The sequence below is a fragment of the Corapipo altera genome, unplaced genomic scaffold (genome assembly GCF_003945725.1).
Source record: "Corapipo altera isolate COAL_440 unplaced genomic scaffold, ASM394572v1 343, whole genome shotgun sequence".
Taxonomy (NCBI): Eukaryota; Metazoa; Chordata; class Aves; order Passeriformes; family Pipridae; genus Corapipo; species Corapipo altera.
The window spans coordinates 6,171,351-6,188,866 of NW_020884913.1; the positions used below are offsets into that span (position 1 = coordinate 6,171,351).

The 17,516-nt window shown below is 56.9% G+C and overlaps 2 protein-coding genes across 2 annotated transcripts; both read right to left on the reverse strand.

Annotated features, from left to right (window-relative positions):
- Positions 1–821: 821 nt before the first annotated feature.
- On the reverse strand, positions 822–10,714 carry TRIM47 (tripartite motif containing 47). The gene is made up of 6 exons (XM_027654572.1): positions 10,022–10,714; positions 8,185–8,280; positions 7,408–7,638; positions 6,647–6,842; positions 5,878–5,952; positions 822–4,679 (listed from the first exon to the last, which is right to left on the reverse strand). The coding sequence occupies exons 1-6, from the start codon at positions 10,712–10,714 to the stop codon at positions 4,054–4,056; spliced, it is 1,917 nt and encodes a 638-aa protein (XP_027510373.1). The 3' UTR covers positions 822–4,053.
- A 634-nt stretch (positions 10,715–11,348) lies between these two features.
- Positions 11,349–16,802, reverse strand: TRIM65 (tripartite motif containing 65). Its single transcript, XM_027654573.1, has 6 exons — positions 16,207–16,802; positions 15,530–15,625; positions 15,222–15,455; positions 14,771–14,942; positions 14,374–14,454; positions 11,349–13,267 (listed from the first exon to the last, which is right to left on the reverse strand). Exons 1-6 carry the CDS (start codon positions 16,645–16,647, stop codon positions 12,693–12,695), a joined length of 1,599 nt encoding a protein of 532 aa, XP_027510374.1. The 5' UTR covers positions 16,648–16,802; the 3' UTR covers positions 11,349–12,692.
- Positions 16,803–17,516: the final 714 nt, after the last annotated feature.

The window sequence follows — 17,516 nt, forward strand, 5'->3', positions numbered from 1 at the left end:
AAATTATATCTTTTTCTATGGGTTTGAGCTTCTCCCTGCAGGGTTTGTAGTCCAGCCCCGAGTGCCTGAGAACCAGATGCGAGGTAGGGGGGAAAAGCAGAGAAACTAAATAATGGAAACAAGATTTAAATAAATACAGTGACATAATCTGTACAGTTCTTGGCAAGAAAAGAACAAGTTTGTGCTTTTCATATCCGCTTCTTCAGTAAGCAGTAAGTTTCCCTTTTAAGAAACAGCTCTAACAAACAGTCCTGATTCTTCTCCTATTAAAGTCAGGAGCAGAATCCACTCGGCTGCCACCGAAGTGCCCAGCTGAGGCATTGCTGCTTCGCACGAAATATCAAATAACAATCAAATAACTCACCAATTAACATTTTTCTCCTAGCTGCAGCTGGCATTTGGTATTAAGAAATGCAGTCTTCACTTAAAAAAGGATGCTGGTGTAATTGCCAGTGTGTGGGGGAAGCTCTAGACCTCCTCATAGCAAAGAAAACCTTGAAAATTTATACTCTAAAACTTGAAAACACGAAGGAAAAAAAACACCTAATCTGTTCATCTTTGTTGTTTCTAAGCTGAGGACAGACACAGAAGAGAAGACTGAGACAATTCATTGTTTTGAATTGCCCAGGGCTGACAATATTGTTATTGGATTTTATTATTCTTCCGCTCCTTTTGCAGCCAAGCAATAAAGATGTGTATTTGGCACAATTCCCTTAGACAAACTTGGAAAATAAAATCTGCGTACAGGACACAGAAAAATAAGCACGAGATAATGGGACAACTCGAATGGTTTGGTAATTAAAGGAAAGACAACCCAGAGCGATATCTGTATGGTATTTAATGGCAAATCATAATCTCTAACATCATTATATTATTCTGTTACCATTTATTCACACACTGTAAAATACTCTACAGTAGCTATATTTAAAAAATCCTAATTAAAAAGAGGAACACTCTGTGACAGCAGAAATAACTCAAGGGAACACGGAAAGGCTGTTTAAGTTGCCAAGTGCTATCAATCCATCTAAACTCATCTCACACCGCATTTAGCCCTTTGTTTACACCAAAATCAGGGATCCAGAGCTGGCGTTGTGCACGTTTCCCAGTCATTCCAGTTTACACCCCAAATTATTGGCAGCACGGAGCAAACTCCGATCCAGCTCCCAGAGGGATTGCTCCTGTCTTAAATCGGTCCGAATTTGCTGCATGCCCTAAACCAGGAGAGTTTATAGCACTTCCAACCAGGACAAAAGCAAGCAGCAGGAAGGAGAGGGTTGGATAGCACTTCCCAACTGCAGCACACACACAGGAACCCCCCAAACGCTCTGTGGAGCTGCATCCCAGCACCCCAACTCCCGAGGCAGGGATGAGTTCAGCCAAAACAGCAGCACAACCAGGCACAAAGCCTGAACACCAGATGCGTCCTCCTGAGCTGCTCCCACGTGGTGACAGGATGGAAAGAGACAGGATGGAATCACCCCAAACCTCCTAAACCCTGAAGGAGTTCAGAGGTTTGTGCATGTGCATTGGGCAACACGGGGAAGGGCGGGATGTGCGGCTCCAGCGTGGGTTTCCCCTCGGAGCAATCAATGCAAACGAAACAGGGCAAAGACCCAGATCTGCTGTGTTTACTCTGGCAAAACTCCTCGCCGCAAACGGTGGGAGTATTGCCTGAATAAATGAGATTTAGGGCTCAGATAGAGCCGAGATGGGGGCCCTCATGTGACATCCCTTCCTGCAGGCGAGCGGCAGAGAGGAAGGTTACCTTCCTCCTCCTCCCAGGACGTGACCACGAGCGAGCTGCTGCATGCCTCTACCTTTCTTATCCAGTAAGGAATTTCCGATCCCAAGTTCCCCTCGGTGTTCACAAAGCAGCAGCGACGCCTGCACTGTGTCACCGCTGACATCTCGTGCAAGGGCTGAGCTCTGCAGGAGCGCTGTCGGTGCCAGCCAAACAGAGCGGGTTTGGAGCTCAGGGCACAGGGAATGAATTCCCATCTGGACAGAAGTCTGGGCCGCATTCCCACCAGCCAGGAAAGGCCAAGATTTCAGCTGAAGATTTTACCCTGGAAGCCCTACTGCTCCTTTCCCCACTGCTTGCAGCATTTTAGGAGTCACCGCACGTGGAGGAGGAGGAGAAAGAATTTCCAGACAGATCCCAGCAAGCCCCTGCCCTGGCAAAGGGTTGCCTGCATTCAGACCCTTCGTCCACTCAGATGTCCCAATTTTCTGGGGACTGGCACCTCTTCCTATGCCAGCAGGAATTGGCAGCGCTGGCAAAGGAGTCACAGTGAAGGAGCTCTTTAAGCCTCAGTGTGTAAACGTGGCTTTACATGAAAACGTGGCTCTAACTTCAAACCTCTTGGCTTTGTGCCTGCCTTTTATTCATGTTCACTTTTTTCCCTTGGCTCCCCTTGAATATACCACTATGATTTCCAGCTTATCCTTTGGGGAAAATATATATATATTTCATATATTTAGCTAAAAGGGCCATTTTCCACCCCTGCTGACTGTTGCTGCGTCGTCACTGACTCGCTCATGCCAGCAAAGAGCCCAACCCTCTCTATATTTTCTCTCTAGGAGTATATTACACAGCACTACAATTCTGTAAAGCAAGCTTTGGGAGGTAGGTAGCAAAATAATCCCAGAAAAAATAAACTTGTAGAAAGGTACACTGTGCTGAGACAGGGGCTGCTCTGTGCCACCCATACAGGCAGTATTTCTGTTTTTCTTCTGAAAAAGCTCCCTTAGGACACATGAACTGGCACTTTTGGCTCTCAGCTTCAAGTTTCCACCTTTCCTGAAGGGAATAGTATTCTCTCTTGCTTGAGAGTAGTTTTTGTTAATTGTTACTTATTTCCAGAGCCTAAAGGGTCATTTAGTAACTGACTGATGCTGCATCTTTTATTGATGCACTCACAGCTATCCCTAAAAACAGACCATTCGTCCCTGGGACATATTCACAGCACCTCTGTCACTTAAAAAACTCTCTAAGCTAAGGGGCACATTTGCAGCTCAAGTGTACCCAGGATTCTTGAAGAGCTGGGAGTTTAACAGCATTAAAATCCTTTAAAATAGTAGGGTCAACAAAAATGAAGGGGGAAATTGGCTGTAAAGCTTCGGGAAGCAGTTCCCAAGGAATGCGTCTACTGAAAGCACATCCTCAAAATTTGGTTTGTGCTGCTCCCCTCACCATCTCCAGACAGGAAGTTTCTCCCTTTCCCAGCTGGGATTTTCAGCTGTGGTGGGGATCAGACCTGTGGCCACAGGGCTCCAACACACGCCAGACCACGGCTTTTCCAAACCAGCCTGGCCACAGAGCAGCATCCAAAGCACCCACTGGCTGCAGTGCAAGGAAGGGCACAGATCTTTGTTTCATGTTTGCAGTACTAGTGGGTGGCCAGCCCTGCAAGGAGTGGTGATGCATCACCACAGCATCACCCAGCACCCTGCCAGGCTCCTCCATATCCCTCTCACCCACGACAAGGCACGGCGGTGATGTGGGCACTGCTTTGGGGTTTCACCTGGTCCACACTGGGCTTGCTGGGTCAAAGGCACTTCATAAGGAGCATGTGAAAGGTGTCAGTGAGCCAGCACTTAAAAAAGCATCAGTGACACAGAGCCCGAGATAAGGCACAAAGCAGAGCATCTGTGCAAGTCGCCAGGGCAGTGTGAGCACATGGGAAGGAGGGGGACTGGGCAGCTGGCCAAGGGCACAGCTTCAAACCCATGTGGCACTTCTCCCAAGCAGCACACTTTACCAAGAAAGGCTTGTCACAGTCCCTGATGTCCAGAAAGGGAAGCTGAGGGGCAGGGAGCAGCACAGAGACTCACCCAAGTTCACTCAGCAGCCCAGCGGCAGAGCCGGCGCTTGGATCCAGCCCCATCCTGGCTCCCAGCCCGTGTCTCTGCCCGCCAGACAGCTTCATCTAGCCCTGGGTCACCAACAGCACAGAGAGGAGAGAGGGCTGCTACAAAGACAGACAAAGGGAGGCCGTAATGGTGGCAGGAGAGACTTTTCTGGGCCTTCCCGCACTCCCGCTGTCCGGGCAGTTACCGGCGCTTTAGCACCGAGACACAGTCCTTCTTCAGCGGCCCGATCTGCAGGTGGGCATCGACACTCTCCAGGAAGAAGGCTGGTTTCAGCTTGCACGAGAAAAGAGAGCCAAAGTGGTGGTTGATCTTGTTCTGGAACGGGTCAGCCTTCCCCTTGGTGAAAGGGGAGACCTTGAGCTGCTGCAGGCAGGTCATCTTGGAGTCCTTGACTCCGTAGAAGGTTAAGGCCTTTTCCGAATACTCCAGGAAGACCCCGATCGTTTGGAAGAACGGCTGCTGGATGACAGACTCAAAGCCCCCAAACCAGGCCACGTAGTTCTGCCCGTTCCACTGGAGGCAGCAGGACCTGTCGTTGCGGCCCAGGCGGCCCCGGTTGTAGGCCTCCCGCGGGTCGAAGTCCTCGGCGATGACCCCGATGCTGACCCAGCCGTCGATGAGCTCCACCTCCCAGTAGTAGTTGCCCCTGTTCATGAGGTTCAAACCCAGCACCTGCTCACAGTTGATGAAGCGGGTCGGGCTCTCCGGGTAGGGGATGGGGCACAGCACCCGCTTGGCCCCTTTGGTGCCGAACAGCTGGATGAACTTGTCAGCCGTGTCGCTGTCCAGGTCAATGATGAAGGCAACTGGGTGGGGCAAGAAGGAGAAATGAGGATGAGGAGGGAAATCCTCCCAGCCCTCCCTGCTCTGATCCCTCTGCCGCAGCCTTTGACAAACAGCGTGATCCTTTCTGACTTGTCCTGTCACTCCCTTTGCTTTTAAATTCCGTGTCAAATTTCAGTCAATGAGGATCAGAGACTGAAAGAGCTGATACTCCCATAAGCAGGATGAATACAGGGCAGAGGAAGGAATAGAGGGGCTGCTCAGTGAGCTCAGCTATGATACCATGACATCAGAGCATCCACCTGACAGAGTTGGGGTAGGAAAATCCCATATAAAAGCAGATTTCCAGTAACCACAGACAAACCTGGCAGGGAGGGACCCTGAGAAGACAGGAGACCAACCAGGCACATCACAGCCACAAACTGACTGCTCCTTGTGCTCAGCTTGCAGTGCACTGGTAGCTCCCACAGGAGCAGATGCAGCCCCCAACATGCAAGGCCATATGAGAACCACCACTGGATCACAAACAGAGGGGATCTCCAGTGGGAACAGCCCTGAATATTTGTTGCTATTGATTGTATTGCATGTCTGAACCACGGTGTGTCCCAATCCAACAGCAGCAGCAGAGCACACCAAGCTGAGCACAGATCCCAGTGGGCTGCACTGTGCCACCAAGGCAGATCTTGTCCCCTGTGGACATCCCTGTGGTGACCCCATAACCCCTGTAAGGCTGGGGGGACACACACGTGGAGTGGGGGAGCTCAAGCCCAGCCCAGCACCCTCCAGCCTCAGCCCCTTGTGCCCCACCCTGCTCAGCCACTGAACGATCCCTATCATGCTGCAGCTGACCCTCACCAGCCCAGTGCTCTGCAGCAAACAAGGCAGATACACAAACTCTGATCTAATTTAGCGGAGGATCCAATTTTGTCAAGGGCTGGAAGGCGGCAGGAATTACACAGGATGCCTGCAGCCCCCCCTGGGGAAGCTGGGCCAGCAGAACCACAGACAAGGGAAAAAAAGTATCACCAGTATAACCAGATTATGACTGTTGTCAAGAAAGCAAGGAGGCTTCCTTGTTTGCCAAGCAATATTCCTCTGGTGGTGGCAGTGCTCCTGCCAGCCATCGGCTCGGGATCAGCAGTGGCCGGGCATGTGGGAAGGAGAGAGGAAAGGGAAGGTGGACCTTAGCAACAACTGTCAAAGCAGAAGTCCCTCGCTTACATTTCAGGAAATAATCACGGCTCTCCAGGCAGGCGGGATTGTTTGACTTGTCTGGAAATCGGGATTCAGCCAACACTGCAGAGACAGGGACGGAAGGGTTTGCATCAGCAAAGGAACCAAACCAACAGGGGTGTTACTGGAGCATGACCCCCTGCCCAGCACCCTGCTGGTACCCAGCTGACGTGGTCCCTGTGCCTCCTGCATCTCCACTCCCCCTGCACATCCCTGATGGCTCCCACACACAAAAGGACAGACACCACCTTTGCCACCCCAGGGAGACGGGCAGGGGGGCAAGGAACTGGCTGCAATTCCCATGGGAATCTGAGCAAATGAGTGAGGAGAGAGCTCAGGTTAAATGAGAGAGCACGGGAGAGAGCTGCCACATTGGCTTTCTTTCCTTGGCAGGTTTAGGAGATCACAGCCTGCCCCATAAGAGGATCATCTATCCTGGGAAGAAGAGTCTCCTTTCACAGGAGGCCACTTTGGCCACTTGCCCTCTCCCTCAGGGCCCTGCCTAACTCCCAGGCTGTTTGTTGCCTCTCCAGCCTCCGGTCTCTGTGGAAAAATTCACAAAACCTCAAAGAGGCGTAAGCCCAGACAGGGATTGTGCAACGTGCAGGGAACCCGTGCTGAGCAGCCTCCAGGGCTGGAGGGAGAGGGGCCAGTGCTCGTGGGGGACATTGAGCCCACAGACATCTCCCAGCTATGCAGGGAGGAGGGGGAGGGTGATGGGGAGACCTCCAGGCAGAGGCACTGGGTGAGCACAAACCTTCCTCCATCTCTTGGTAGTTCAGCCCATCAATTCCTTTCCCCTGCAAGTGGTTCCACTGGTTTTTGCAGGCAGTGGACAGCACATCCTTCACAGCACCCACAACTTGGGTGCACTTGGTGAAGTTCAGCTCGTTCTGGAAGCTCGGAGCTGGGGAGAGCTTTTCTTCCATGGCTACTTTTAAGGCCTGAAATTCCTGAGCCAAAAAAGACGGAGTTTCAGGAGTTTTCAAACAAGCCAAAGTTGTCTCTTGTTCCGCAACCCCACCCAGCCCTGGAGGATTTGGGAACTGGCAGCTCTGATGGACTTGGCCCAAGGACAGCCTTCACAAGGGAGGAGAGCTCTTTCCCAGCCACATGTTCCTGGAACCTGCTCTTAGCTCCCTTTCAAACCTGGACCCAGACCATGCCCATCTCACATGGAGCAGCATCTCCTCCCGAAAAGGTCTCCTCTTGCTGGGCTGTCAGGGAGGAGGGAAGGCTAGAGGGGGGCAGTGGGGCACCCCAATCTCTTGTTCTCTGCCCCTCATGCCCAGGTACCCAGCCTGGGCAGCACATCAGCTTCCCCTGAGTCACAGACAAGATGGAGGAGAAAGTCTTGGCTGCCTGGTCCTCCTGGGAGTGGGGAGGGGAGAGGACTGTGCCAACAGCAGTGAGACGACTACAGCCCACATATCCCAGGGCTCCTGGCCCCCAGCTCCTCAGGAAATGGGATAAAACCCCAGAAGACAATACTACTGACTCCTTCTTGCCCCATCCCACCTGGAGGAAGTAGATGGTGTCAGTGCTGGTGACGTTCTCCAGGTTTTGCTTGCCCTGGGCCAGCTTGGCTCGTCTCTCCTCCTTCCAATGGAGATCAGCCTCAGCCTCCCCCAGCATGGAGCGCTCCCCGGCCTCGATGAAACCTGTCACCTCCTTCTGGAAGGTTGCCAGGACCTCAGAGGCTTCTGCAAAGAGCCTCTCAACCCTTTCCTTCTCCTTCGTGGCAGCACCCTGAGTGCAGTGAGAGAGAGGTCAGGTCCCACAGGCGAAGGTGCAGGAGGGCACCCTTGTCCCCTGCCCAGCACCCACCTCTCAGCTCTCTGGGGTCCCCCTGACACCCCTTTCATCCAAGAGCTCAGATCATTTCACAGCTCAGCTATCAAGGGATCTGGCTGGGCACAGCCACTTAACTGCTGCACCCCGCCTGGTGTCCCCAAGCAGTGAAGTGACGTGGTGGCACAAGGGCCAAAGGGGACCAAACCCCTGTGAGCCCGAGGAGAAAAGGTGCAAGAGCCAGAGGATGCCCTGGCATAGTCCTTGCCCTGTTCCTTCTTCCAGGTTGCAAACAAAAGCAACCAGAGATGCCGTGAGGGTTAGCAGAGATGAGGAGCAAAGAATCTTCAGGGGTCCGTGCCAGGGTCACTGTGGTTTTATGGAGCACGTTGCCCTGTGAGCACCAATTCTACACCCCACACACCCCAAAAGCTCACAGCCCCTTCCCCTTGCTCCCCAGCCCAACAGAGCTGCACTGACAGAGCAAAGCCATGGCACAGTCACCTTAATGAGCTCCACCAACTTCTTGGCCTGTGCGATGGTGACTGCCAGCTCCTCCAGCTCGTTCTCCACATCGCTGAGGAATTTGGCTTGTTGGGCCTGTGGACACAAGGGACAAACACTGAGCTTTGCCCCTGATTCCACAGGGAGCTGCAGGACACCCAGCCTCTCCCTAAGTTCAACCCTCTCTGACCACAACCTTGCTGTCAGGCTTTGGGTGAAGGACGCAGGGGGAACCATGAGTTGTTTTCCTGTTTTCCTTCCCTGCAACGTCCAACCTGCAAACATCCTTCTCCCTGGGCTGGGAAACTAAAGGAGCAGCCGGGCTACAAAGGGTCATGTCCAGTTCCATGCTCCCCACCCTGGTCCCAGCGGAAACCAAACAAACAGGAATTTGAAAGCAAACCCATCGGGCAGTGATTGCAGCAAGCGCAGCTAAGCTGTGTGCTCTCAGTGTGTATCCCAAGGCTGGGGAAAATCCACCTGGGACTGGTGGAGAAGCTGAAAGGCAGAACTGGACCACTCAGAAACACAGCACAGAGTCCCCTGGGGGTTTCTCTTAGGAGCAAAGCAAACCAGCTCTGGAGCACAGAGGTGCTGCATGGCTGCAAAGGAAGCACCTTCCAAACACGTAGTTTCCTGGCTGCTATTGTTGGCGTCAGCCATTGCCCATCACGAGCTCCCTGGGGAGCCAGGAGGGCACTGCACTTCCCAACTGGGCAGATCCCCGCTAATGCTCGGCCTCCTGGCCCTGCTCTCTGCAGTGCTTGTCCCCAGTGAGGGGATACAGGTGCTTTCCCCGTCCATCCTTCCCAGCCTGCAGCCCAAGGGCAGTGGCAGAGGCCATCTAGGAGACGTTAAGCAGTGTCTGCTGAGGTCTGACAGCTCCCCCGGGCTGCGATCACGCTCACTTTCTATTTTAAGGCACCTGATGACTAATAATGCCGACAAAAGGGTTTTCCTGCAATCCCAAGAACCCGCGAGAGAGTGGGAGCTGGCTTGGGGCTGTTTCTGTGCTCCCTGCCAGCATGTCCACAGCCCCTGGGCTCTTCCTTGGAAAAAGCAAACCCTACCAAGGTCTCAGAATGCCTCATCCCGATGCAGGGTGTCACCACACCGCAAGCCTTAAAGACTCCCATCTGCCTGCAGCCCACAGAGGCCCCACACATTTGAGGCACCAGCATCCAGGAACGCAGCACCACTTCGGGCTTGGAGCCCCGACTCCCGGGGAGGCTCGTGGGTGTGAATTTAGGAGGTGACTCAGTCACATCTGGGAATGGGAGTGATGGAAAAAACCCCGCTGCCAAAACGCCGGGATACAAAGGGCTGGGGGAGCGGGAGCGGCGGCCGGGCAGGCTGCCAGGAGTCGGGAAAAACCGCCTCGACGGAGCTGTGGGAACAAGACGGGGGAGGCGGGTGCCCCGTGACCGCGGGGGCGGCCATTGCAGGGTGTCCCAGGCACCCCCACCCCAGCCCTACACCCACGAGATTTCCACAGTGGGAAAAATCCCCAGGGGCTGGCTGGCAGCGGGTCCCCAGCTGCCCATCCTGTCCCCACCTCACGGGGTTCCCCGACGGCACAGCACCCTGTCCATACGGCGTGGGGTCCCCCGAGGTGTGTGGGCTACAGCACCACCCCACACACGCCATCCCACCAGCGCGGCACCTGCACACACCCCACATGGCGATTCAGGCTCCCCGCTGGGGACACGGGTGCGGCATGAAACCCTCCAAGGGACGCTGCACCTCACCCCACCCAGGACACCCCCACACCAGGGTCCCACCCACGCGGGGGACCTCCGCGCACCCCCCACCCACACACACACCCACCCGCACGCACCTCCTTGTGCTCCCGCTCCTGCTCGAGGGGCACCACGTCGTGGGCGCGATGCTCGTGGGCGCGGCAGCGGGCGCACACGCAGGTCTGCTCGGCGCGGCAGAAGCCGTCGAGGGGCTGCAGGTGGCGGGGGCACAGCCCCTCCTCCAGCCGGCGCAGCGGGGCCACGAGGCGGTGGGCGCGGAAGGCGGGGGCGCGGCGGTGCGGCTCCAGGTGGGCTCCGCAGAACGACGCCAGGCACACCAGGCACGACCGCGCCGCCGCCGCCCGCGACCCCGGCGGGCACACGTCGCACAGCACCGCCGCTCCCGCCTCCCCTCCGCCATCCTCCTCCTCGGCTCCCGGGGCCATCGGCGACGGCGGGGACGAGCCGCCGGTGGCGGCCGCCAGCAGCGGCAGGAGCTCGCAGAGGGCGCGGTTCTTGCGGAGCCGCAGGGACGCGGGGACGGGCTCCTGGCAGAGCGGGCAGCGGGCGGCCCCGCCCGCCCCGCCGCCGTCGGGGGGGCCCGGCTGCTGGCGGAGCGCCCGCAGGCAGCCCTGGCAGAAGTTGTGCCCGCACGGCACCGTCACCGGGTCCCGCAGCACGTCCAGGCAGATGGGGCAGCCGAGGGGACCCTCGGGCAGCCCCGGAGCCGCCAGCGCCAGCCGCAACGCCGCGGCGGAGGACGGCGGGGCACTCCCGGGCGCAGCATCCATCCCTGAACGCCCCGAGCGGCCCCGGCCCCGGTCCCAGCCCCGGCGGGGGCGGGCGGCTGCCGCGCCCCGCCCGCCCGCTCCGCCTCCCCGCGCCCCAGCTGGGGCTCCGCTCGCCGCGGGGGCTGGGGGCTGACCCGCACCATCACCCCCTGGACCTGGTCCCTAGGCACCCGCGTTCCTGGGGGTGTCTCACCCCCTGGACCTGCTTCCCAGTCACTCGTCTTCCTGGCGAGTTCTCACCCCTGGGATTTACCCCCACCGGGCATCTGCTTCCTCTCCCCGACATCTGCTGCCTTCAGGGAGATCTGCCCCCCAGCCCTCCGGAGGATGCCACCCCGATAAAGATGTACTGTCCCCCCAGCCTCTGGGGAAGGCCTGCCACCTCCTAAAGGATCTGCTCCACTGGGATCTGGACTCTTCTCAGGATTCTGCTGCTCCCAGGGGAAGCTGCTGCCTCTCCCCAAATCTCCCATCCTGGGAAGCTGTAGCCAGCCCATTCGAAACCCACCCCAAAAGGTCTGCTGTCCTCTGTGAGCATCCCCTTACCCCCAGGACCTGCTGCCACCCCACTGCTCCCCAGGAGCTGCTCCCCACCTTGAGGCCATATGGGAGGTCCTGGCCCCCCCCCAGTGCATAAGTGCAGATGCTTTCCTGCCAGCCCCTTGCCCTTGGACCCACATCAGCCATTTCCATGGAAAAAAGGGCTGGCTCAGTCTCTGTCCCCTCTTCCTCCAGGGCCCATAAGACACCAAGCAGAGATGGGGAGACACCAAAGTGCTTTGAATGTGAGGATCTGCCTTATAAGTATGGTGTCTCCAGACCCCTCCTGTGCAGACCATTTTTTGACTTGGATAAGTTCCCAGGTCCACGCTGGCCCAAGGACAGGGCTGGGAGGGTGGGGAGGTGTGGAGTGAAGGAGGAAACATGGCAAGAAAAATCCCATCTGTTCTTGCAGAAGGGGTTTGATCTTTTTAAGCCTTTTGTCCCCAAAGGAAACAATGATGTTATTCATTCCCCATGCATTCACCTGCACGTCCCCAGCACCTTTGATCCCAGTGCCCAGTTTCACCCCGTTATCCCTCACCAGCATTCCTGAGGGAGTGAGAGGAGGCGCCGGACCTGCAGTCTCGCCCTTGGAAAAGCTTCAATCAAAACTTCAGAATTTTCTTCTGTGCCAGATCAGCCTTGGGGCAGAGCCATAGGAAACCAGGTTTCCTTATCACAGTGCTGCGGTAAATAAAGGACCTTTTGGTTCTTCCGCCAGCTGGTCCCTCCAAGGGGCTGGTCACCAACCCCTCAAGGACACGGAGGGGCAGGATGGGACCCTGCAGGGATGGGTGCAGGAACAGGGGCACCCAGCTTCCCTCCCCTTTCCCCTATGCTGCTTGGTCCTGTATCTCCCACCAGCACTAAGGTCAAACCTGTAGGGAAATAGAGCTTTATTGAGAAAAGCAGCATTGTACAAAGAACTGCAGAGTAGAATCAAGAACAGTTCCTCTGCCATGTCCGAGAGTGGCAAGAGGGGACTGGGAGGGGTTGGGGGAGCAGGACCTGCCTGCATGTGAGGCTGGGGGAGCACAGGGCTCCCTCTGCATTGCTCCACAGCACCCTGTGGCAGCAGCACCCTTTCTACGCTCTCCCTCACCCCAAATATTCTCCAGGCTTGGGAGGTTTGGCAGGGATAGGAGAAAGAGGAAAACTTAATTCTTTTACTCCCTGTTTCCCCCTTCCTTGCTCCGTCTGCAGGGACAGGCACCCACATGTGCCCCCACACACAGTGACCAGGGGCTTCGCCCCCAGGGTGAGCTCCAGCCCTGCCTCCTTCCCCTACCCTTCATCAGCAGCGTGATATTTGCATATGCAAATTAAATCGGTTAATTTTCATGTCTGTCCTCATCAGCTCTCGTTAAAATATTGCACCACATGCCTGCCTCGGCATCGAGGTCCCTCCTGCACTGTGACAGGTCCTGGCTGTGGGTTAGCTGTGGCACCAGCCCGGCCGATGGATCAGTGTAGCGGCTCTAGCTGGGTCCCTCCAGCACAGCGTCACCTCTCGGCCCTCACACAGCCAAAACACGGGGTACAGGGGCTTTGTGAAGACATCGTGGAAGGAGTGGATGAGCTGCATCCTCTCCCCGAGGCCGTAGAAGGAGAGGAGCCCCTTGCCATAATCCAGGCTGACCCCCAGGTTCTTGTACAGCTGCTCCTGGATTTTCTCCGCCTGGCCGTTATGCCAGGCCAGGTAACAATCCTCCCGCACCTGCAGCCCCCACGAGCCCCTGTCCAGCCCGATGTTGAACTTGTGGCCCCGCTGCTGCTCCCAGGGGAGGCCCCAGTAGGTCACCCCCAGGATGACGGAGTGGCTGGAGATCTCCACCTCCCAGTAGTGGTGTCCTGGGCCGTAGCTCTGCGTGCACAGCACCTGCCAGGGCTCGAAGCGGGGTCCCTGTCCCCTGTACATGGGGGTGGTCCAGTGCTTGGCTTTCCGGGCACCTCTCGACAGCTCCAGGTACTTGTTGGCTGTCTCGGGATCGAAGGTCAGGTTGCGGTGGTCTGGGAAGAGCAACAGCATGGATGGGGCTGAAAAGCTTCATCAGATCTTTATGCCCCTGGTGTGACACCCCCCACCCCCCCAGCAGTGATGGGGTTTAAACTGTGTAGGGCTGGCTCCCAAAACAGAAGGGAACAAGTTTGTTTGGAGGGGAAGGTGAGCGAGGTGAGATGAGATACCTGCCCTGGAAGGGAGAGAAGCAGCCCAGAGAGAGCTGGCAAGGCACTGAGACACAGTCCTTGCACAGCCCAGCTCACAGCCAGCAAGTACCAGTGGCTCCATGGCCATTTTGGAAGAGATCTTGGTTTCATGAGCAAAAAATACGAGCGTGGGTGGCGAGGGGGGGAGAAAACCAGGCAAATAAATATAGTATTGCAGGGAGTTACTCTTTTGTGCATGGGCTGTTGTAACTCCTGCCATGGGCATTCACTGGTCACCAGCACATCACCTTCCTCCCACAACAACCTGGCCCACAGCTCACTGGGCTCCTGCCTTCTGCCCATAAATAACGGGGGTTTTCCTATTAATAACCCTAAAAACATTTTTTGTGGGACTAATAAAAGGAATTAAAGGTCCCATAGGCAGTGATTGCCTCGCCGGCAAGAGTGACGTGACCAACGTTCCCTGAACTTTGCCCAACCCTCTTCCCAACAGGGCGGAGATGGGAAAAGGAGCAGTGAGGAAATCCCTAAGGAACTGGAGCAGGATGGGCCTGGGAAGGGAAGGGGATATGAAGGACTGTGACAGGGAATGCTGAGGCCATATCCCTGGATGGAGAGCAATGACTGCAGGTAGGGCACTGGACTAGGGCTGTGCTGTGCAGGGCAGTGACTGATCCAATACCAGGCAGCTCCAGTTTCCAGGGGAAAGCACTCCCTGGTGCTGCTAATCCCCCTAATGAGCCCTTTCACACACACACAATGTCCCCCAGCCCATCCATCCTGTCCCGCATTTAGGGAGAGAGATTGGCAGAACCGTGGAAGGAACCCCTGTCCCCACAGCCACAACCATCCTTCTCCCAGGGAGGAGCCCAGCTTGGTGACATCTCTGCCTGCTGGGGACCCCAGCTGGGTCCCGCTGTCCCTCCAGGCCCTCCTGTGTTCCTCACCTTTCAGGAGCTCAGCTCGGAGCTGGCACTGGGGGAGAGGATTCAAGACTTTCACTGCTGGTGCCTGGGGATGCACTGGGCCTGTGGAGGATGGGAACAAGGTATTTTGAGTGATGCCACCCAAAAAACTTGTTTCTTCCTGGCTTCATGGGAGGGGGGGGAGGAAGAGGAAGTCCGTCATATCCAAGCCTGGGAGCAGGCATGTGCCCACTTGTTTCAGCATTCCCAGCAAGGAGGGGACATGGGGAAGCCACCCAGTTCATCCCACCCCATCTGCTGAACAGTAGATGTGTCCCCATCCCAACCCCCTGAGCCTGACAGCCGAGTCCCTGTCACCATGATGTGGGCCAGGCTGGGATTCAAGATGACTCAGTGGCCCTGAGAGCAGTAGGACTACCTTGGCCAGCAGGACTGGGGGTTTTGGGGGCCACAGAGCCAGGCAGGTCCTCCAGCAGGAGCCTGGAGATGCTGGTGAGGATGTCAGAGATGGGCTTGATCACATGAGCCACATCAAACTCCACAGGGACCAGCGCCACTGGGCTCTCCAGAGGTGGGAGAAGGGGGAACTCCTGTGAACAGACACACAGACAGCCATGCACCAGCCTGGGGAGGACTGTGCGAATCCATGTGCACACACTGTGACTCCCCAGTGGGTGACAGCGGGATCACAGCACTGCCCACACAAGTCCCATCAGAGCAGCTCTTCCCCACAGCCCCATCACATCCCTGAGCTGGGCTGAGGATGTGTTCCCCCTGGGAAAGGGGCTGAACACACCTCTGCCCTCACTGAAAGGGTGCAGGGCTGGCAGTGCCCAGGCACAGAGAGTGACACAGCATCAGGATGGTACCTGGAGGAAGGTCCTGTGGTCAGGACAGGCCAGCAGGCTCTGAGCCCTCTCCTTGTGCTGGCCAAGGACATCCAGCCTGTCCTTCAGGAGGCTCCAGTTCTCCTCCATGCGCCCCAGTGCCACCACCTGCTCTTCCTCGATCCTGGCCACTGACTGACCCTCGAAATCCTCCAGAGTTTTCTTCAGGTGGGCCAATTTGCTCTGGATCCGAGATTTGAGCTCCTCAGAGGAGTCCTGGGTAGGGAAGAGCCATGAGAGCCAGTGTGCTCCCACCCACGTGCCCAGCACAGAGGTGGCCACAGCACTACCTTGATGCTGCGTGTTTGCTCCTCCAGTTCCCGCATCGCCCGCTCAATCCGCTCTGACTCCTCCTGGGCTTTTTCCAGGGACCCTTTTAAAATGATCTGTGAAGAGAGGCACCAACAAAGAATCAAAAGACCCCCAAGGTCATCAAGTCCAACCTTTGGCTGAACACCACCAACTAATCCACAGCACTCAGTGCTACGTCCAGTCCTTTCTTCCAGTTGTGTCCCGTTGCACATCCTGCAGTACAGCACTGCTGCCCACCTGGCCCCCAGGAGCCATCTCAGGGCTGCAGGACAAGGCTAATGGGGAGGGAGAAGCCTTGGGAAGGGGACACTGCATCAGGGTCACCAAGAAGTGATTTTCTGTGCTGTCTTTCACCTCTTTTTTATCTGTTTTCTCTAGATCAGAGGATCATAAACACATATATCACCGTTCATCCAGCGCTGCTGGATTTACCCAGCTCGTTGCTGCTCCTGACAGCATCTGGTTTCTCAGGGAGCAGCAGGACACTGGTGGCACCTCCTGGCAAACCCCCTATTCAGCTGAGGCCGAGCACAGCCTGGCACCCAGAGGCACATCACATCCCCCCAGCAGGGCACGGGGCAGTGAATGCCCGAGCTGCTGTGACTCCCCTTGCTCGCTCTCCCATCGCCCCATCCCTGCCGCCCATCGTCCCCACCTGCTTTTTGGACCGTTCGTTCTCGAAGAGCACCAGCCGGTGCCCCTGGCACTGCCGGACGATGCAGACGCAGCAGATGCAGCGCCGCTCGTCCTCGCAGTACAGCTCCAACGGGCGCCCGTGCTGCGGGCACAGCTCGCCCGGGGCCACCTCGCACCTCCCCGCGCCCCGCGCGTCCCCGTCCCTCGCCAGCTCCACCACGCTGTAGAGGGTGACGTTCTTCTCCAGCTCCGGGCACTGCTCGAAGTCCCTGCGGCACTCGGGGCATGTATAGCCCGTCTCGGCCCCGGCAGGCGCCCGCTCTCGCTTGTGCCAGTGGTCGCTGATGCAGCGCTTGCAGAAGTTGTGGCCGCAGGGCAAAGTCACGGGCACCCTGAACAGGTCCAGGCAGATGGAGCACACCAGCTTCTCCTCCAGCTTCTGCGACACGAAGGATGCCATCCTGCCTGTGCCGGGTATCGGGGCGAGGAGCCGGGGAAATAGAAACTCAGCTGTGCAGGGGAGGAGAAGATGGTGACGCTGTGCCCAGAGGCGGGTCAGGGCTCCCAGCCGGACGTGCTCTTAAAGAGACACCCAGTGGGTGCCCGCTGGCCACGCTGGGTGTGCCACACGCTGGGGAGACGAGGTGACAGGGAAGGTTGGAGCTGCTCCCCTCGGGGAGAGGGAGGGCTGTGAAGCAGAGCAGGAGGCTCTGGAGAGGATGGAATGCTGCAGTGGCAGCACAGGGACACACGCAGGAGGCTGACAGGGATCAGAGTTCACGGAGCAATGTGTACCTCCGTGAATGTGCTTACACAGGTACACATCGATGTGCAGCTGCATTTCATTCCTTTATTGCCCTTTCAGGGAACTCCCAGGCATCCTCACCTCTGCCAGGGCTGGATCCCCGAGCAGAGCATGGCAGCTCCCCCTGGCACAGAGACCTCGGTACAGTGAGAACCAGCAGAGAGGCACCCACCGCTGCTGCAGCCACGTGTCACCTCCCTCTGCAGCGACACGGCTGTGACACGCACCAGCACCAACCAGGGCCAAATTCCACCCTTGCACCGTTCCATTTTGAACTCCAGCTCCTGCTGTTTGCGCATGTCCCCGTGCACACCCACCACACCTTTTCCTATGAACTTCCTTGCAACACCCAAGCGCATCAGCACCCTGAAACACAACAAAGATGTCACCTGGGCCACCAGTCCCTGCTCAGGGGGCAGGTGGAGCCTTCTGTGTGAGTGTCTGTGCACTGCACACCTTCACCTTGTCACACAGTTCAGTTTCAGGAGGAGCACCACCCAAAATCCCCACCCAACCCTTATCTC